The sequence below is a fragment of the Hydractinia symbiolongicarpus genome, chromosome 5 (assembly GCF_029227915.1).
Source record: "Hydractinia symbiolongicarpus strain clone_291-10 chromosome 5, HSymV2.1, whole genome shotgun sequence".
In the NCBI taxonomy this organism is placed as follows: Eukaryota; Metazoa; Cnidaria; class Hydrozoa; order Anthoathecata; family Hydractiniidae; genus Hydractinia; species Hydractinia symbiolongicarpus.
Window position 1 is genome coordinate 6,849,365 of NC_079879.1, and position 23,155 is coordinate 6,872,519.

Genomic DNA, 23,155 nt, shown 5'->3' on the forward strand with positions numbered 1-23,155 from the left:
GTACAAAAGAATAAGTGTACACAGTTCTACAAAAAGGGATCGAGCAAACTACACCCTACTATTTTAACATAAAGGAAGAAAATGCAATTTTGGGTGTAGTTGTAAAAAGCGTTTCCTCAAACAACCTCCTTATTACATCTCTTGGCATCTGTTAGATGACTGTTCAAAATAAATCATTTGACATAATAGTGATTTTCGTTAACCTATCTCAACAAGTCTACATTTGCATTTTTCGCAGGATTATTCTTCGGAAGGTGATGTCCGTTTTTGAAGATAATGAAACTTGTCAAAAAAAAAATCTGGCAATTTGTAAAAAAAGTAATCAAACAATACAAAGCGTGGTGTAACGTTCAGCCAAAAGTTGATTTAAGCACTGCCAGTCTAGGTACGTTGAGTTTGTGACGTGCTTTCCTTGAAACTGTTGCAAGAATATTATTGACCCTGAGGAAGAAGGACGTTGTGTTTAAGGGGAAAGCGAGAATAGACCACAAGAACAAAAGCAAACGAGATGTTCGTATTATTATAGCGATGGCTATATATTGTCATGTCTACTTACTCAAAAGACTCTTTTTAGCTATCCCGATGGCTATGCTACATGTTGAGATTAAGCAAGATTAAAACTTGCTTTAGAACTAAAGTAATTAAATTTTAAGCACATAGTGGTATCTTACTGATGCAGAAAGCACAGCATCCCCACAATTTTTAAAATTTATTGCAGAGTGGGAATACGAACATCAACTAAATATTGCGTACTGAACCGCATACAACAATCAAGAAACTTTTAAATGTTTAGTGACAATAAATCTAGAAGTAAACAAAAAAACCTTTTCACAGTGAGAATAAACCCCAGGGAACAAACTTTCGCAAAGACCAAAAATGGTAATTTCTGTTTAGAATATGTTTACTTTTTCGAAAAAAGAAAAATAACCAAACATGCGCAATGCGCTATATGCAACATTTACATTTTACAAATAAAAAAATCTGTTGTTGAACTGATGTGTGTTTGTGAGGTGACATGGCCTTTAAAAGCTTGAAAATTTCAAAACTAACTTTCATAAACACGTTTTCTTTCAGCCCGTTTACAATTGAACAACGCAAACCACTGACCCGAAACATTGCTAAAATAAGCAAGAATGCAAAACCCATTACCTGGAAAGGTAATGGGTTTGGTAATATAGGTAATAAAGGTAATATAGGCATGACAAATTAAATAGACTTGTCCAAATTCATCTGTACGGGTATTATATGCATTTAGTTGAGATGAAGGTTGTTGTCCAGTCGAAGATAAACAAAGTGTATACAGTACGTAAATTATCTCAACTAAGATGGCCATGTCATGCATTTTTACGACATGTTGAATTAGCACCTTGTTCACACCATTGAGATGATTAAAGAATGTGAATAGTACTGACATTAACTGGCTTCCTGTCTCCTAAATGTATTAATCTTACCTGCGAGAAACATTCTTGGCACAGATATATACATCAAATTAATATTTTCTAGAACACTTCGTACATATTTCCTATCTATTTACTTTATGTTTACATAAGGAAATCTTCGCCTTGCTCTGGGATTTATAAATAATTTTTATTCTACCTTTATGTATTTAAAATTATATATTCTAATAGTTTATACTTCTTTATGAAAAAAATTTAGATTTAATGTGGTTGGTGTTGTTTTGTACGATGTAAACAAAAATTAATTAACGGTGATAACGAGATGACTTTTGGAAAGTCGAACGTTTTTTTCTCGCAGTAGTTATTAATAACGGACCAATCATATTAGATCACACATACTTAGAGTTCTAATTAGTACTTTAATATTACGGAGTCTCATACCGCGCAGGTCTGGCCACTAGGGAAGCCCTTGTAGGAGCAAAATTTTATATCCCCCGCATAGAGTAAGGCATTTGCCAAGAAAAACATGCAGTACGCAGAGAACTATTCACTTTTTCCTTTGTATTCTCACTTTTTAAACTGGTGCGATATATTGAATTTACAATTATTTAAAGGAAGGATACTCAGTATTGACATTAGATTGCATATTATGAAAGTTCAAGACCTAAACTTGGTTATTAATTTAATTGCTTCAAGTTGTGGGGTACACTCATCATGAAAAGTTGGCAGTCAAAAGAGAAAGAAACCTTATTTTGGTAGCTAGTTACATCACAAGTTTTAATATTGTCTTAAAAATATCACAGTGTTGATCAAAGAGGAATTGCTAGCATGTCATTCAAGATTTATATAGCTACTAGTACAGCCAAAATAATGTAGCTCATTAAACACAAGTAAAGAAAAAAATGGGTTTTTTTCTAAAATAATAGTTTCATGCTCATTAAACAGATACCTAGCTAGCTATAATATTAAAAAATCCAAAATTTCCTATTTTGTGTTTGCTAGGAAACTTTATTTAACTAACCAGGACGAAGCAACCTACATTTTTTATAAAACAAATTAAAAAGTGTCAAAAAGCTGGCTGTATCTGTCTCGTAGTCTTTGTTAGCTAGGGGTCACACTGGGTCACTCATATATATCGTAGCCTTATTCATAGAGTAGTCAGATATATAGGTGGGCAAGTGCCAAGATGCTAAAAATAGGATCATAAAAACTCATTTCTAATATCACTCAACTTCAAAAAACATCAAACAGTGTAGTTTGAACACCAACTTAGCCTTAAAAATTGCTACGCCTCAATTTTGCATTGGAATAATTTTTATCTGTAAAGTACAAAGTTTCGACCGCTGTGAAAAATAAAAGAACATAATATACTGTGGTTAAAATAAACAAATTTAATGGAAAATAACTTTTTTAAAAATTTAGTGACTTTAACTGTTTTCGTCAAATATTTTCGGTTGCCAATTTTTTCTTATGTCAATGTACCAAAATTACTATGCTATCACAAAATTGTAAAAGTGGACCTTGCCTAAATTTATTCCTGCATTTTACCAAAATTAAGAGCACAGTAATACAGTGTAACATGCTATTATATGTATCCCTTCCTAGCTAGTTAGGTAATATTTATATACAATAATTTCTAACGAAAAGTCAAAGCCAGTCATTATATCGTTGAAGTGTGTATTTTATTTTCAATCGATTTCATCTGTGCTTTTTTATATAACTAGTTAGCTATACTTTGCAAATAAATCCTTTATTAAATGCTCTTCCACGTTAATCCATGTCAAACTTGCAGATCCATATATAGCTAGCTAGCTAGCTATAGCTTACTGTAAAAAAACTTCCTTTAAGTCTTTTTATAGCTAGCTGTAATTTTTATTTCTTCTTGCCAAAGTGCACTGATAATGATAGAATAGTGTTTCTTTTTAACCATTACTTTATTCCTCACAACACAAAATGTATGGTATATGTAGCTTGCAACAGGAAGCAAATCCCTAAAACCAACATCAACAATATGTCCTCTCTTGCCTCTCTATAAAAGTCAGTAATTTAAGTTTTCTTCGATTCCAACATCTTACCCATGCCAATATACCACAAAGAGGGTTAGCAACACCATTTAAACGTGTTATGAAAAAGCAAAACGTCAGTTGGCCGAGTGTCTGGTCTTTCAGAGGTGTCCTCACACCTGTCCTCACAGGTCTCCAATTAAATTCTATTCCATTCGACAAATATTCTACGCAAAGATTCCAACTTTTTCACATGAATTATTCATTATTCAAGAAGTACCCACAAATAATGAAATAAAATTGTAGATATATTCGTTGGAAAAGTGAGGTTATTCCAAGAACACAAAACCTCGAGGGACCCAGGACAGAAAGACAAAACAATAGTTTTTATACGAACAAGGAAGTTCTTAAATTTTCTTCTTTATAGCTCTTAAAAATTCCAATGATTTATATGTAATTAAAAGAACTAAACTAAACTTTAATCCCTATTTCTCGTATATTAATTTAAAATAATTCAAATTCTCAAAAACTTCTTGTCCTTCTACTCTCCTTCAGAACTTTTTAAAAAACTCGTTTCGTAATAAATGTAAGCTCAACAATACCCGCAAACTCTAAGCAATAAACACCTATGATTTCTAGCAAACGGAAAAGTGATTAAATATGAAAATTTTATGTTATTCTTTACTTTGCACACCAAATATTTTTCGTCAAGAATAAGAGATCCCGAATGTGTTAACGCCAATGAAATTGTAGTAATTACTGTAGGGGAAATCCCTATCAGTACGAGGACACTCCTGCTAAATTGTCAGTGATTATTTCTAATGATCGTTATCGTTAAAACTATACCGACAAACGCAAAAAACACTGGTTTTGCAATACAATAGAAAATTGAATAGAATATTTTCTCGTTGTGTATCCATCTCTTTTCGTATGTTTTGACGTATCAACTTGGCGTGAACCAGAACTTACATGTAACGCGCATTGGTAATGATGTTTACATATATTCTTTTACATTAACATGTCAAGACTAAAAATAAATCCACACAAAGAGTTTTCTCCTAGGGCAGAAATATATACGCATTTTTGACTTTTCTAGAAGGAACAAAACCTATTAATATCTGTTTAATAATCGCGTGCGGCTAAACTTTAGACCTGCATTGTATATATCAACAGAAATAGCAACAGGTAGTTACCCTCCTACTCAGCCGGAACTAAGGGGCTGTTCATGGGGGGGATCTCGCTACTATCAAGAAACACATACAAAATAAAAAATGTGTTTATATGACAACCGAGACAATCCGCCTTGCCGAGATCTCGCTTGTTTGTACCGGGATCTCGGCTAGGCTGGATGGAAATTTTCTATATGAACGGGCCAGCCCTGCCAGGCGGGCTGACTCACTCTATTTTTAAGCATATCAGGATTATTTTTTGTAGAAAACATTCTTTTTTCTTTACAGAAATGCCAAAAATATTGAAGATTTAACTTTTTTGGGCAAAATAATATCACATATTCATTGGAACAATAAATATATGAAAACGCTTCAGAAGAACAACATTATCATTAAATTTTATTGTTGTGTATTTATCGTTGCTTTGACGAAATAATCATTATTTGTAGTTTTTCATGCATTGCATTTTTTGAAGAATTCCTTGTAATTTAAATTTCCATTAAAACGCCAACAAAAATTTATGAATAAAATATCGTGACTATTTTCAGCCCGCCTTAACCGGTCCAGGTCGCCTCATATGAACGTAACAAAATATCAGCCCATCTAATCGAGCCAGCCCGGTCAACCGGGCCAGCTGGCCTCATATGAACAGCCCCTGAGCCTATCAACAGGAAAACCTAATAATCTATTTTGTGTACTGTTACTACGCAACCAATTAATTTACTTTCTACCAATAACACTTGCTCCTTGCTTATGTAGGAATAAAAACATACGCGAAGATTAAAAGAAAACAACTCTTCTTGAAAAGGATGATTCAAATTGTAAAATGAATAGCACGGTTTATTTTGCCTAAAAATGAATCAACCTTATGCAGAAGGATTCAAATTGCTATAGTTGTAACTTCAGGAAAACTTGTCATATAACCGAAGACATAACCAATGTCTGTGTATTTGCATACTTTCTTTATAGTATAACAATCAATAAAAACAAACACTATTAGAAGTTTGTTACAACAGACGAGTTCAAAAATATATATCTATTAATTGTAATATGGTAACAAAGGTGGATCACGCTAACTTTATCCTGATAATTAATTGGTATCTTCACCAAAATGGAAGTACATATATCTGTCAGTGTGATTGTTGTGAGGAACATTTTCACAAAAAACTATTTGTTACATCTTTTTCGTGTGTTAAAAGAGTTATAAAATAGATGATATGTCGTCATGGTGATATAATATTTTGTTTACTTATCCTAATCAATCCATTATTGGATTTTCCGCAGGAAAATCCATTGAAGAGTGGAACTCCGCTTTTTTTAGGTATTTGTTTCAATTTGTATGTAAATTGTATATAAACCTACCTTTCGATTATTAGAGAAGAAAAATCAGGTTATCTGCAATCGAATAACAAAAGCGACCTATGAGGATAGTAAATAGGGGAAAAAATACTCAATGATAATATATTCGTTATCGAAATTGCATTTTTTCTCACTTCCTCATTCCTGAAGAATATCACAAACTTGAAGCTTTTCTGCACGTTAAACGTTCATAAGACACATTTACTCTTAAACACCAATTCTTTTCCTCGCACTTTTATTTGCATATATGCTAGGCGGAGATGGTGTAGTGGTAACGTGTTCAGCCTGCAATCATAAGATTTCAGTTTTCAGTTACCACTACGGTGCCCTCTAAATATAGAGTTGTCAGCCTATTTGGTGCTATCTACTGACTGCTAATCTTGTGTGGCAGACAGGCAAGCAAGTTAAAAGCAATGCTATACGTAATTATAACAGTATTGTAACATAATTACAGCCAGCTGTTAAAATGGAATCTCAAACTACTAGATTTGTTTATTATATGACTGAAACCGTAGTTGAAACTAGATTGACATTTGGAACATTGAAAAAAATATATATATGTATGGACAACGTTTCGGGTTTTCACACCCGTTTTCAAGTCATATATAATATAATATAATATAATATAATATAATATAATATAATATAATATAATATAATATAATATAATATAATATAATATAATATAATATAATATAATATAATATAATATAATATAATATAATATAATATAATATAATATAATATAATATAATATAATATATGTATTACAAAACGTATTAAAACGTAAATAATGAAAAATTACGCCTAATTAAGTAAATACAACTGTGCTGACCTGATGTTATTATTAAGTACGGGATTATCACGCAAGATGAAAAGGCTCTCTTTGATTTCAAGTGAGAAACGGCTATTCCCATGAGCAAGATTGCTGAAATTGTCAAGACACGAAACGTAGTTGTTGCATTGTTTCAGATGGTCTTTGATAGCAAATTGTTGCGTTGACAACGATTTCTTACCTGTCAGTGGTGTAACACCAAGGTACTCGTTTATTCTATCTTTGAGATGTCTCGATGTCTCATCTATATAGGTGGCATTGCCGCCACCTCACATAACATCATATGACACCGGACATCTACCATAGTTATTTAAAATCTTTTTTGGTTGAAGATTTCTTGCCTTTCCTTAATTACCAGTTTGAAACTACTTCAGTAGTTTTCTCGTGTTCTTATCAACTATTACTACCAGAACGATTTAATTCATAATGTTCACAAGCTTCTGTACCAACTTTGTCAACAATTAGTTTAAATACAACTCGTGGGCGTATTAACATAGAGATATTTTTGAACCAATTTAACTTAACATTTTTAATTTTATTCAACCACTAGTATAAAGACAAAGATTTTAATTCAATTTAGTCAGGCTGTCAGGGAACAACTTTAGATATGTTGAACCAAACAAACTCGACACAAGTGTTCACCGAAAGGTTGTCAACATTGAATCGTTGTTTAATCTTTGGTTTCTCTCTTGTATTCTGCATCGGCGTTCTGGGGAATTCTTTTATTATTTACGTATTTGGAAATAAACGTAATAAAGTTCTTTCAAAGGTTGAAATCTCAATACTTTTTCTGGCAGTAGCTGATTTAATTGCATCTACTGGAAATCCACTAATGTTTATATACTACACAGTTACAAACTATCAGAGATGGGATTTTGGTGAAGTTGGTTGTAAAACTCTGCCTGTTCTTGGGCCTGTAGCCACATGTTGGTCTCAAGGTATAATCCTTATTATGGCTATTGACAGAGATCGATCAATCGTCACCCCGTTAAAAAGTCAATTCACAAAACGCAAAATTTGTTGGGCGGTACTTTTCGCAGCAATTTATGCGATAGCGTCTTACTTCGACTATATATGGCATGTAACATCTCATGGTTTGCATTGTATGACACCAAATCCAAACAATCTTGACAATGTGATTCCGCGAGTTTTTTCTCTACTGTTAACGGATTTGATTTTCTTGATTGCTTTCCTGATAACCGTACCAAGAGTATTAATCATACTCAAAAAGAAGAACTTCGTGTTTAAGGGAAAAGCGAGAAGAGCCCAAAAAAACAAAAGCAAACGAGCTGTTCGTATAATTCTAGCGATGGCTGTTGCCTTTGTTATATGTATTTACCCAAGAGATTTGCTTCAGGTATCGTTTCATATGACCGAGGTGTTTCCACCGCGTATCCTTCCTGATTATGAGGTAGCCAATGTTGTAAATGCATCTTTGAAACTTCTTCATGCTGGAAACAGCTGCGTAAACATTTTCATCTACTCAATACTGAATAAAAAAGTGAGAAGAGAGATGCGAAAATTTTTTGGCATTTTGGAAGCTGCGAAGTGCAAAAAGGAAAATTTAAAGACAATTAAAGAAATGGCACAGGTTGTTCCTGTTAACACAGGAACCGATACTCGTGTGGAGGATGGTGGTATGCGGAACAGGACGGCATCAATCGAAACAATACTAACAGATATCTAAATAAAAACATGATAAAAACGTTATATCTTTGTTTGTATGAATTTTCAGGATGTTGAAATGAAAATAACTTGTAAACGTCTCCCTTGACGCAAGGAAATTTTTGGCTTCTTAATATGAGAGATCCAAAAGACAATAATCGCTGGGACAAGGGGCTTGTAAATGTTTGTTTATTTTTATATACACATGCATGAAAGTGCATTGAAAAAAAATATTTTTAATCTTAGATTTTTTTGATTTTTTTTGCTTGTTTAACCTTACTTATTATATCTTATTGTCAATGAAAATGAAATATACACAAGATTAATAATTCCGATTTGACATTTAACGAAATGCGACTTTTTGCAAAGTACCTCCAAATTTGGCCATTATTTAAAAGGAAGAAGGTCGTTTTTCAAGCACACAAAATTTGATTAATGTAAGCTAAGAAAAAAGTGTATATAGTCGCGAAAATGAATATAAGGGAGATAAATTCCCGTTCCTACCAAAGACTGCTGTCCTTCAAATTACATACAGTTGACAACCGAGACATAACCATACTTACTATACGCTTTCTTGATCACACCATTAAAATTAACAGTGCCAATAATTCTTTCTTTCTTATGACAGCGATATAAAAGACAAGCTCTTAAGGCTTACACTATTAAACTTCGTGATAGAGAAGGTCATAAAAATTAAGCCAGAACGGCTTCTTATCAAACGTAAGTGTGTGAAACGCAATAAATATATAACCTATTCACGTTACGCGTGTTGAAAAAGTATTTAAAATCGTATATTTGTCCCTTGTGTATGCATACCGAACAAATCTTCAAAAGTGTGAATGATAAAGAGACATTATTAGTTGCTCTCAGGATAATGAAATTGGCTGGTGTGGAAGATAAAATCAAGAATTATCAGTGATAGGTCCAGATAACTTGCCTTTACATAATACAGCTGTATCGTAGAGTTTTATACAAACCGCATTAAGAGAACTTGGGTGAGATAATTATCTACCAGAGGATTGTGAGGATCGATATAAAAAATGACCTTTTAAAATTAGAGCTGGCGTAGACTGGATTGCTGTTTAATTAGAATCTGCGTCATCAATACGGCCTGATGGTCGTATTATTCTTAATGCCGTGTGGTAAGTGTAATTGTATTTCTGCTCGATCTGGATATATTAGGTAATATTTCCATACGGCGACTTACATATCACGTAATTTGTATGCGTCCCATAGTGAGAACTGGGTCATCTTTGTTTATATTAACCATATTTTCGTCATCAAAGTAACTGTGCTTTGCTTAACACAAAGTTTATTGTCGAAAGAAATAAACAAGTATCTTCAGGATTTAATTCAGATTTTATCACCACTGAATCGCACCTGTAAAGAGTTAGAAACATTTCAGTGTTTTTCAACAGTGAACAATGCGTAACAAAAGTTTTCTTAGAGAAATAATAAAAATAAAAAAGAACAACTTGTAACGTTAATCTGCTCACCAAGTTGGATTAAGTTCCTTACGTTATGCTTTGATATGATATCATCTACACCATACCTTTCTGTGGTTGTACACAAACTAGTTCAATAAGCGACCAGTTGCTGAGGATCTAGGCCTCAAATTAGGCTAAAACTTCAGCAACTTAACAACGTTTACGCCTCACATTTATTCCCAGAACACCCTTACTTAGCATAGATATTATGTTAAAAGCAATTATTTTTGCGTCGTGAAATAGGGTCGTAATCTATCATTAGAATCACGGTGTAAGTTGAAATTTGTCATACATAATGACGAACACAGTTCAAGGTCAAGGTATGGTTCACGATATCATTTCTGTGTCGGTAAAGAATTTAGATGCTAAGCAACCAGATATATAATTTCAGGGATAGCAATGTTTCTGCCCATAGCAGCCTAAGAATTGACTGAAAAATAGGCTTCTTATAAAATACATATACTTATTTATCTTTGGCATCTGTTACTTCTGAGAAGCAATTATATAAAGTTTATTTACATCGTCATGGCTATCGTCAAGATTATTCATTTACCTGCTTGATTAAATCCGGAGTCCGAAAATCCTACCGAAAGTGACACAGCTTTACTCATATCCTTGTGATATTTGTAATTAATAAATTATCCATACAAAGGTTTCCAACTCAATGGGAAAAAGGGGCTTTAAGTACATTATCTCTTTCAGGAAAGAATAACTAATTACACTTGTGATAACAAAGAGGATTTAATACAAACAAATAACGCACATATTTTGATGATTAATATTTTTTTTGTATTAATAACAGAATATATTTTTTATTACTTCAATCTGATCAATTTTTAGGTGAACTTTTATTGGGGAGCGGCACATTGAGGTAAATTTGGCAACATCGTAGCTAAGTATAACCAGTAAGGGACTTAAATTTATAAGTACTCGTATTATCATTGTCATTTCATATCATTCTTTGGAAAGAAGAAAGTTGTAATCCTGTTTAGCAAAGAAAAGTTGTCTAAATTCTAACTATTTCATCTATTTGTTTTTTCCAATTTTGTTTTCTGCTTTTTTTATCACGTTATCTTTTTAGGGGCAAACGGACTACTTACCTTACAGTCTAGTCTGCCAAATGTAATCGCATTTTTTTAAATACCAGAAAATATGTCGTATAATATTTCTCTTTTTTAAAAATAAAAAACAAATTTGAGTTTCTCCTATGCTTGATTATTAACTATCGGAAAGAATACACGTTTTTTTTACAAAATTAACGACCTTACAAATGAAGAAAGAAAATACTTTTTTTATTTTTAATGAGTATCCAGATTGAGGTAAAAAAAACCAAACAAGGAAACATTGTGGTTGTATGTAGAACGTCAAACGTTTTACTGAAGTAAATGTGTTATATAAAAAATCCTACTGACAAAATCACTTAGAAAAATCGTTAATAAGTTGTTTTGTTGTTTTACCTGTTCAACAGTTTGAACAGGTGAGATGAAGAAAAGTTTTAACTTGCAAGTTCCCTTGTCAGTTTCGCAATTCGAGTCGTTTTGAATGAAGCAATATTTTTTTCAATTTTCTTTTTTTCTTCTTCTTTCAACGTTGTCGCTTTCTTGTAGTGTTACGTAATCAACTTTTGGTGCCTTTTCCATATGACAGGTCTCATAAAAACTAATAACATCGTTCTGGTTTCATAAAGTTCCTGTTAACGTTATTCAAAAATGTCTTCTTTGAATCCCTTTTCTAAACCACTTATATGAGCTGTGCCTCGCTAAAGGACACTGCTTATTTTATATGTTCAAAGCTTATTATATAATTAGAGGCCTTTGTTAAATCCTCCATCAAAATCTCTTGAAGAATAGGTTCTTATCTTCTATAAAATAAATATCTTCTTATCTTCTTAATGATAAGAAGACAATTTTCTCAGAAAATATTTCCCGATTGTCGTACATGTTGCCATATGACCGTTTCATCGTGAAATTCAAGAAATTTTCCTGTTTCTATTTCCACCGAAATTATAGAAAAAGTCATTTAGTGGATTTCTGCTTGTGAAGCGTGCTTAGGGTGAACTGTAATAAATGACGTTAGCTTCCGTACCAACATTATAAACAATTAAAATCTAATTTGTCACCAAGTGAATAATTAACTTTTATTAAATCACGTTTTAACGTCGTACTACGTCAGTACCCCAGTTAAAAGGCACGCTATTTTTTTGATTTAGTCAAACAGTGCTTTAGCAAATAATTTGGATACAATGAACCTAACAAACACGACACAAGCTGTTACCGAAAGGTTGTCAACATTGAATCGTTGTTTAATCTTTGGTTTCTCTCTTGTATTCTGCATCGGTGTTCTGGGGAATTCTTTTATTATTTACGTATTTGGAATTAAACGTAAAAAAGTACTTTCAAAGGTTGAAATTTCAATACTTTTTCTGGCAGTAGCTGATTTGATTGCATCTATTGGAAATCCACTAATGTTTATATACTACACAGTTACAAACTATCAGAGATGGGATTTTGGTGAAGTTGGTTGTAAAACTCTGCCTGTCCTTGGCCCTGTAGCAACATGTTGGTCTCAAGGTATAATTCTTATTATGGCTATTGACCGAGATCGCTTAATCGTATCACCCTTAAGAAGACAATTCACGAAAAGAATAATATGTTGGGCGGTACTTTTGGCGGCGATTTACGCGATAGCTTCTTATTTTGATTACATATGGCATGTGACATCCCACGGAAAGCATTGTATGACACCAAATCCAAGCAATCTCGACAATGTTATTCCGCGAGTTCTTTCTCTCTTGTTAACAGATTTGATTTTCTTGATTGCTTTTCTTGTAACTGTTCCAAGGATATTAATGACCCTGAGGAAGAAGAATCTTGTGTTTAATGGGAAAGCGAGAATAGATCACAAAAACAAAAATAAACGAGCTGTTCGTATAATTCTAGCGATGGCTGTTGCCTTTGTTATATGTATTTACCCAAGAGATTTGCTTCAAGTATCGTTTCATTTGACCGAGTTGTTTCCTGTGCGTATCCTTCCTGATTATGAGGTAGCCAATGTTGTGAATGCATTTTTGAAACTTCTTCATGCTGGAAACAGCTGCATAAATATTTTCATCTACTCAATACTGAATAATAAAGTGAAAAGAGAGATGCAAATATATTTTAGTTTTCGAAAAATAGGAAATAGCAGAGAGAGAAGATTGAAAGAGATTGCGGCAGTGCTAAGCAGTGTTCCTGCTTCTGTGGAATGCGACAACTCCATGAAAAAAGACGTAATGCGAAATAGAACGGTATCGACTGAGACAATTTTAACAGAAAACTTATGACCTAAGTGTTGATATCTGTGCAAGATTGGACACGAAAGTGCTTGCGAAGTATATAGAAAATACAGCCATGATGACAGGAATAAAGAATTAGAACGCAAGAATCCCTATTATTTTTTCAATGTAAATATTTAAATACTTATGCTCACACATTATTTTGTCGCATTCGATTTCTTTGATATACAAGGGCTAGATTTTACAAAATTAAGGGGCTGTTCACATGGAGGCGGGCTGCCATATTCATATAAAGTTTTTTACATCTCGGCCAGCCGGGATGGAAAAGTTCTTTACATTTCACAAAAGATTCATAAACAATGAAGACAAAAGAACATATTTCAAACTTTAAATAATTGATGACAATTTTTTTAAATCTAATATTAATTTCATCTCGCCTAGGCGGGCTGGCTCGCCTGTCATATGAACGCATTTTTATATTTCTATGCGTTGCTTAAGAACAGCGAGATCCCGCCTGACCGAGATCTCGGTACAAACAAGCGATATCTCGGCAAGGTGGGCTGGCTCGGTTATCATATGAACACATTTTTATTTTTTCATGTGTTTCTTATAGCAGTAAATGCTGAAACTTCCAAATCACATCACAAGTCAATAACCAATCAAATCCGTTTCTCCAGTAAGTAGAATATCAGAAAGTCTATCACAGAATCTCATTTTGTTAGACAACATTGTTTTTACAGGCGTTTTTGAAATTGGAAAAAAAAATTGATAATCTAATGGTTTCAACATAGCGAAATTAAAAATGTACTACTCGGTAGGCCCCGAAAAACCCAGCGAATCTACCGTCATACATATTCCCCGCATCGCCATTTTCGGCCATCCTGTTATCATGACGTAATAAAATTTATTTGGACGTGGCTTATTACTCTGGTTATATGTGCAATTATGATGCTTTTAAAAAAAAATTGTGGAAAGATTGCAGGAATATAAGCCACCATTTTGAACAGACTAATATAAGGCTTAAAAGTCACCTGACGATATAGTATACAATACAATGAGAAAAATAGAGGGGTAAATAAAAAAGTGGAAATATGAATATATGTTTTTATCAACATTGTTTTTCTAACCCACTGTAACAACAGATGTTCTCAGATCATAGTTTTTTTAACCTTAATGAAATTTTTCAAAATTAACTGAATATCAACCATAAAACAGCATAACTTTATAGCTTTTGATCAAAAGGGGTTAATTTCCAGCCTGTGAACAGTACTTAAATTCCACAGACGGCTATTCTGTAACCACCAGAGAAGGAGACTATCTCCAATACAATTACTTTAAAGGAATATAATAATAAAGGAAAATCTGCAATACAATTACTTTAAAGGAAAAAACTTTCGCAAATTCGCGATTTTGTCGCCTCGCGAAAGTTTCTTCCTTTAACGTAAGATCATTATAATGATTCTGCAATGTTGGTATGTGACGGTAAGTTCAAGAAGGTGATGACAGCATGTGACTTTGTTTAACCCGAAGCGTTTTTATGCTTTTATTCCTTGTTATATGTTTCTCTTTGTGAACTTCAAAGTTCATTAGTTCAAATAATAGTTACTCAATTGATTTAAGACACAAAATTATCCTTTGCGAGAGTTCTTAGCCGAGGGAAAGTTTACTCACCGACCCTCAAAATTATTCAACTCTCCCCAATTTTTTCTCGATCAGGCTAAATTTTATTATAATTTAATACTTTACTTTTAAGAAAAGTTGGGTTGGGATTGAAGAACACAATGTGTATGATTATAATCGTAGAATAACTCCTTCGTCCCGGTTGGCAAACCTGCCTTCCGAAGTGCACAAAAGATACATATTTCGCATACCAAGATTTACTTGAACACAACACAAATGCATCTAGAACTATACATGGTTGCGTAAGTTAACTTGGTACACTTATAAAATATCTTGACACAAGTGCATTCCTAGAAATGGTGACGTCATTGAATCGAAGTGACGTTACACAGGCCAATGGTTTTCTTTTCCTGCAAAACTTCTTATGAAACTTCTTATTAAATGAAAAAAAAACAGCTGGGCTGGAGCGTTCACATTAGAAATTTCCAGTCTGCCGAACCCAGATCTCGGTTCAACGTAACAAAACCTCGGTGAACCGAGCTGGCTCATTTAAATGATCACATTTTTACTTTTTTAAGGGAAATCGTTAATAGAAGTAAGGTCATTGCAAAATGGTAGAAACGCAAATGAATAAATGGTGAAATAAATAATTTTATCTCTACGTCTGGTATGATAATAACTACATCAAAAAAAAATATTTTTAACTTTAAACGCCAGTTGAAATACTACATTAAGAACTAAAATTTTTGAGGGAAAAAATGTCGGACACAATTTTTTACTTCAACGGAAAAATTTTAACCGAATTTCAAAAGTAATAATTACGGAAAATGGCATTAAAGAAGAAGGATAGACCCATTTATAGCGTACATATATTCAATCAAGATCTAAAAAAGGGTCTTCAGGATCCAACTTTATAGATAGAGCCTTAGCAAAATGTGAAAGTAACAAAAATAATAGATTCTAGAACTTCAGTTTTTATTGATTTTCTGATTACCCTATATATAACTTCTATGCACTGGTCCTTTTAAAAAGAATTAGAAAAAACAAAAATTTTCAGACAAAAAAAACTTCGGCAGACACAAATTTTAAACGAAAAAAATTTCCGGACAAAAAAAAAATCCGTAAGCTTTTCCGTCCGAATATTTTCGTTCCTAATGTACTCACTCTCGAACAAGCAGAAAACGAAAAATTGCGAAAGGAAAATTAAACAAATGTTATGAATAATAATCACGGTAACTAAGTATCAATATTTATGTAAATATGTTTAAAATATTAAACGGGATAGGTGAACACTTACTTACATTACCTCATATTTTCTAAACCTTGATGTCATTTATTGATTAGCATAATTATCAGCATAATTATCCAAAGTCGAAATTCTTGAGAATCGATCAGGATAGACAAATCAAGATAGACAAAATTTCAAGCTCTTTTATATAAAGCCAACTTACGTATTTGCAGAAGGTAAGCTTCTAATCAATTACTAGTAATCAATTTTATAAAAAACTTCAAGTGCTGACAACTGACCGCTACTCCTTGGCGTAACCTTTTTTCCTTCTCCGCTGCTTTCATAATAAATGTATCCATATCTTCTTAAAGCATACAATTTCTGACTGCCAAAGCATGGACCATATGAAGAAGAATAACAGACTGGAATGTTACCCGTCAACGTAATCTTGGAAAGACTTGGTTCAATGGAAAAGAGAAATGAATTTTCGCTCCTGGAGGTACCGTATGCTGAAATTTAATATTAATACAAAGTGGTTGACCAGCAGAAAAATCCTCAGGAGTGTCTTTTTATTCAAGCATAATTAGTGATCTACTTTGTTGGGGTCCATGTCAATTTTTTTAAAAATATATATTACATTTGCTATTTTGTTCCTAAGGATAGTGCGTTCTTCAGTAAAACACAACTTTTACGTCACTAACCAACCAGTACAGTATGCATACAATATGTCCTGAAAGGGACAAAATAGTAACAAAAAATTTCTGCTTATGTCATCACATTTTTGCAAATTCCTTAAAACCCATTTGTTTTAGTTCTAAAATGAGTTTTAACATTCTGTTTGAAGTTTCTGGTGGTGCCTAAATAGATCAATATAAAAACGCGGCAAGATTCGCTGTTAGTTTTCTAAATACAGTTTTTTCTTGCATTTTATCGTGTTCTTGCGCTCTATATTCATAGGATAAGAGATATAATAAAAGTAAAACGCACTGGTTACAGTTGAAACAAATTTGTCTGTGAATAAAACTCATTACCTTTCCAGGGCGCCTTACTGAATTCTCCAAATATCTTTGTGCTTAAAAACTTAAAAATTGCCAACACGTTCTATCTGTTATCACATATGGTATGAAATTCGGACAAGCTGTTCCTACTACCACCATTATATCGCCAGCATAAAACATAAGTTCCCAAAACTAACCCCTCTTTCAACCATTTTCCAATTTGAACAATTTGATCCTGGGAGACAATTAAAGATAGAACTGAAAAAAAAAAATTGAAAAATTCTTTAAACTATAATATCAAATATCGGATTTCACATTTGAGCTTGTGTCAATCTTTCTATTACCCTCCTTTATCACACATTTGTATACTCCTGGAACTTGTACATTCGTGGTGATGGTAAAACTGTCTGCTTTCTTAATTACTTCGGAAATCATTGGTTTGTTCTGATAAAAAGAATAAAACGTTCCCTTCATGTGATATTGTGCACCAAAGCCGAACATGTCAACGTAGCTGAATTATTCGTAACTTGCATGAAAAATGGAGGTTTGGACAAAAACGATAACTGTCTTGAATTCAGCTGAACGCTTTTTGTGGCTTTTCCTACAAAAAAAGATTGGAAATTAAAGTTCCTTATAGGTTCTAGGCTTTTATAGGTCAACTTCTTAATGAAGACATTATTATCTTTGCATGCAGTGATGCAAAAATGTAGAATCTCCTCAATTTAAACGCATTAATAACCACAACTCGAATTAGATCAATTAAGTCTGTGTCCAATCGATAAGGTGTATAAGGTTATATAATAATACGCTAATTGCGCCTGTCTGTGACAGGCAAAGTAGGTGTAGTGTTTTACTTCGGACATTCATAGTTCCACTAAATTTTTTTTGTATATATTCGTGTTTAATTTAACAGGTGAAAACAAAAGATAAGGTATAATCATTTTTTAATGTTCCCTAACGCACAAGACACAAACTGTTGTCTATATCGTTTAATTTTTTATTATACTTTATTATACCTAAAATCTGTTCATAATAAAAAGAGCTATATTTTCACAAAATTTTTAACTTGTTTTGAAAATTGGATGTTTTAACAGTCATTTTATTTATAGAATAGTAAAATTTTTCACGCACCATACATCTAGTTTTATATAAAAACTAGTCGGTGGCCCGCAGGAAATATATATAAATTGTCGAAGGTCAAACAAAATTCACAAAAATAATTCCAAATACATATAGTGAACAGGAAAACATTTTTTTACTTAAATTAAAATCAATTTCAACAAGGGAATAAAATAATCAACAAACAATAATTATACTTATAAAAACTTCTTAAAATTTATTGTTCTTCTTATCATAACATTTTTTCAAAGTAAATTTAAGGGCGCGAAAAAGTTTTCAATGAAATAGACAACGCAGTGTTAATTGTCTGTAACTTTGTCTGCGTACCTATTTATAACAAATAAAATGCATTGAGGAACAATAAAAGTTAATTACCCATGACATTTGTATCAAAAAGATTAGAAATTAAATTTTTTTGTCAAGGCAAAATAAAAATAAAATTTTAAGATAGCGCGGCAAAAAGATGAATGAGTTTACGCTGCACGTAACTCTTTTGAACGCACCTGGTATTATTAAAAAGATACACTATTTCCGTTTGTCTGTGACTGGCAAAATTGATGTGATGCTTTCCCTTTCACTGATAATGATATCAGCATAGGAGCTATAGTTTAGTGGAATAGGAGAAGCCAACATTGTCGGATCAGACGCGCCATATAAAAAAATTTTTCAATTCAACTTTCTAGAATACAAAGGGCTAGATCACATGTGAACAGAAACTAATAATTTCAAGCATTACGAAGATAACAGTGATACCTTATTTCTAAATCGACAAACTTTTTTTAACTGAACTGGTAATGCACTGACCTAAATAATTTTCCGCAGTACAGACATAAAATCCTTCGTCTTCGACACGAACTTTTATAATATAAATTACCATTAGCAACGTGAACACGGCTTTCTGGGAAACTGCCATAACCTCTTTTCCATGTCACTTTAGCTGTTGGTTCCGAGACTACAAAACATTCAGGAAGGGTAAAGTTAGATCCAAGGTTTGCAAGTATTGGTCCCTGTGGTAGTGACATGATAGGGGAAGCTATAAAAATAGCGTAAGAAGTTCATAACAATACTTATTCAATTAAGTTGTTCATGCGCATGTGCGAGCTATTTAGAAAAATAGTTTAATTAGTACAATGTATTCGTCGGTCAACAGGGATTCAACCGTGTCAAACATATTTACAGCATCACTATTTCGTGTAATATTTTTCGCTTGTTAGCATGAAGTATAAATTTTGCTATCCCGGGGACGTCTAAAATAAACATGCGCAACTGTGTATCGAAAATTAATAATTAAGGGAGTTGGTACAATTCTGGGGACATAAAAAGCATGGGTTTTCTGCAGAAATATACATGTCTCTGCGATGAAACATTATTCTTGACTTTATTTTTCAGACTATTTACAGTCAAATTTGAAATGTTTCAATTTGATTACAGGGCAATCCTCCAAAATGTCACAATAAATTGATAGTTAAACTATCTTTTAACTGTGACACACACATATGTATTATATAAGTTTTCATACCTTGGACAGTTAATACGCCACTTGCATTCGCCGATTCTAAGATACTTTCTCCAATGCATTTTGCCTTTCCACGATCACTACAAGAAATATTTTTAACCGTAAGGAAAGATGTCATTTCAGATGTTATCCGATGCATTTTAGTGTATTAATGTTGCTTTCATTTGCTACCACGTTTAGATGTGCTTCTTTTATCTCAGGAAAGAAGAAACCAAGTCCTTGTTTTCCATTTTTACCTGGTGGTCCTCTTGGTCCAGGTGGTCCAGGGGGGACCCTTAGTTAAAGAAAAAAAGTATTTTTATTTTTGTAATATGATCAATTATCTAATACAGAACCCCTATAGTTAAAATTTTTTTTGTCGATTCTTGCTTTTCTCTTTTCTAAATTCATTAAGTACCCAAAAATTCATGTCCAGAGTGTCCAGAGGGATACATACCTGCAGATCTTCTCAAAGCTCACGCAAATGTTTTTGTTAAGCAGTTGAGTCATTGTTTTAATGACTCAGTAGATAGGTGCATCATTCCTGAATCTTTGAGATTTACGGATGTGTCTCCACTCTACAAAGCAATGTCTAGGGTCTGCAAAGAAATTTATCGGCCAGTTAGTAAACTGCCAAACATGGCTAAGTTGTTTGAAACAATCTTATTTGAACAGATAAGTGAGTTCATGGAGGGAAAAATGTCCCCTATCTTGCCTGGATTCAGGAAAGGTAGCCAACATGCTCTTTTTAATCTAATGTGCTTTCTTCAAAAAAAGTTAGACTCTAAAAAGTGTGTTGCTGCCTTGCTCATGGATCTAAGTAAGGCTTTGGACTGTATTAAGCACAGGCTGCTTATTGCTAAGCTTCATGCTTATGGATTTTCTTCTAGTGCATTATCTTTTATTTGGAGCTATTTAAAGCAGCGCTTTCAGAGACTAGGTGTTTTGGTTGTTGGAAGGAAATTTTTTCTGGTATACCAAAGGGGTCAATTTTGGGGCCGTTACTATTTAACATATTTTTAAATGATTTTCTTTTTAAATATAACGTGAATATGCCGTCCTGCTCTGATTTTCTAGTGTGTAACTAACTAACGATAATACTTTTTGTGCATCAGCTGAAACCTTTCACGAAGTAAAATATATGTTAGAACAACTTTTTAGGTCAGCAGTTTTATGGTTTTCCGATAATAGCTTGCAATTAAACGATTTTATAATATTTAGAAAGCCAGAAAGTCCACAAATCCGGCATTTAAATTTAAATGGAGCAATTTTATCTGCATCCAAATGTGTAAAGCTTCTTGGTATTAAATTTGAGAGTCAACTCACTTTTGCAGAACATATAAACACACTGTGCAAAAGAGCTAGCTGTAAATCTAATGCCCTGAAGAGAATTTCCTGGATTGTTGACAATAAACAAAACGTTTATTGTATGGAATATTCTTAGCATCTGAGTTCAATTATTGTCCTTTAGTCTGGGGATTTAATAGCAGGAAATTTATTTCTAAGGTGGATAGAGTTTAAAAGAGGGCAAGGCTCAGTCTAAAGTGGAATCCACTTCTTCTACGAAAAGTATTCATATGCAACATTGTAGACAATTACTAAAAGAGGTCTACAAGACGAAATGGAAATTGAAGCCTTCTTACATGGAAAGTGTGTTTCAGTTTAGAAATGATACTGGATACAATTTAAGGTCATCAAGTGCTTTAGTTAGATGTAGAGTACAATTTTCAAAATATGGGTTGCAAACATTTGGATATATAGCCTCCCAATTATGGAATTCTTTTCTGATGAAATCAAATCTGCAGAGTCTTTGGTTAAATTCTGTAGAGGTATAAGTGAATTTTCTGTGCAGAATACATAATTAATTTAGGATTTATTTAATTTTTCGTTTAGACAGTCGATTTTAATTAGTCTTAATAGACTAACCATCTTATCCAGTAAAGTCTTTCATGATTTTCAGCCAAAAAGCTTCCCGATTGACCTTATTAGTATATTTTAAATCTTTTGTACATTATCGACTGTAAATAAAGCAATCTATTCTATCTATTCTATTCTATTCTAAGGTAAAAACAAAAAAGATCACAACTTCTACACGACGTTGATTAGATGCCCTGTGGCCACAGAATTCTATGAAAAAAGAAAACAAAGATGAAGACAAAAATGTTGTTCTCAAAATTTTCGCGGGGATTTATTTTCGCGAATGAGCCCTTTTTAAAATTTTCACGAGGATCAATTTCTTGAATTAGCCTTCTTAAAACTCGCGAGTACTTGTTTTCGCGAATTTATATGGTATTTCTTTTTTGAATGCATTGTTTTATGTGGCATGTTGGTGTTTTTTCCACCTACATGAATGCGTGCGCATGCCCTATGTTCTAAACACAAAATCAAAACATTACGTCGCACGGAAAGTTGTCTATAAAAGATTCAAAAATCCCACATCTTGATCAGCCATCTTCTCACCCCGAATAAATTATCTTGTGTTGGTTACATAAAATTATAAATAACACCTCAAAAGTTACTTGTCAAATGTTCTTGAGGTAGTATTCTTTAAATGTTTCGATATTTAATGCAGAAGTTTTAGTTCTGATTTTCTTGTAGTATCGCAACCTGAACAATAAAAACTCCTAATTTTAATGGCTGATTGCTTTGCAAGAAGCTTCAATGCTAAATTGTTCTTGTTCCAACAAATGGATATTCATATCATGTATAACCACGAGTTTAAAAAGCATGTTTTTATTACCCTTACTTGATTGATGAACAGCCGGTAGAATATCAATCACATTATCGTCTCCAACACACTAACCAACTCATAAAACGCAAAGCTTTTTCTTCATCCACATTTACTTGTTAAAGCCCATAGCTCTTTTAGGTTAAACTAAATCCATCGGCCAAAATAATGAACTGCATTGACGAAAACATCTGTATCTGGTGAGGCAATGATGATTGTATTCACCGTGATGTTTCACTCCATGATTCCACATCCGAAATTCCAGTTACCGTCACAAAAAGAAGAGGTTAAATCTCTGAATACAGCCAAAATATACAGAAATCTTGTTTAAAATTTGAACTTCTGGCAACCACTATTTTCTTTCTTCTTATTTTCTTTGCCAAAGGTAGCTACTGTAATGAAGACAAGGCGGCTAAACAAGTATCCCAATCTTGCCAGATCGAATTTTCAACATTGTTTGCTTTCTAATAACTTTGTTTTAATATTCTCAAGATATCACAAAAAACACCCAAAAGGGAAAATTCCACCACATTTGAAATGGGTTTACTCATAAGTAATTTTTTAAACAAGCTCTATTACTTTGAAAAGGAAAATAAAAGATTTCATTGAAATTAAATTAAATTTGTGACAGAGTCAATTATTGTAACTAGTCGTTAGCTCGTGGAAAATCCACGGGTTCGCCCGTCCTTTTTACACCGCATTGCGTGCTTCTCGCTATTGCACAGTTAAGTTACCATTTTGTGTGACAGACAGACAGACAGACGTATAAGGGTATTAT

General features: G+C 33.0%; 2 protein-coding genes across 2 annotated transcripts; one reads left to right on the forward strand and one right to left on the reverse strand.

The window, feature by feature from the left end:
- The first annotated feature begins 7,370 nt into the window (after positions 1 to 7,370).
- Positions 7,371 to 8,450, forward strand: LOC130645931 (melanin-concentrating hormone receptor 1-like). The gene has a single exon (XM_057452057.1). The coding sequence runs from the start codon at positions 7,371 to 7,373 to the stop codon at positions 8,448 to 8,450; it is 1,080 nt and encodes a 359-aa protein (XP_057308040.1).
- Positions 8,451 to 15,259: 6,809 nt separating this feature from the next.
- Positions 15,260 to 19,954, reverse strand: LOC130644458 (uncharacterized). Its single transcript, XM_057450078.1, has 2 exons — positions 18,959 to 19,954; positions 15,260 to 17,636 (listed from the first exon to the last, which is right to left on the reverse strand). Exons 1-2 carry the CDS (start codon positions 19,174 to 19,176, stop codon positions 17,552 to 17,554), a joined length of 303 nt encoding a protein of 100 aa, XP_057306061.1. The 5' UTR covers positions 19,177 to 19,954; the 3' UTR covers positions 15,260 to 17,551.
- Positions 19,955 to 23,155: the final 3,201 nt, after the last annotated feature.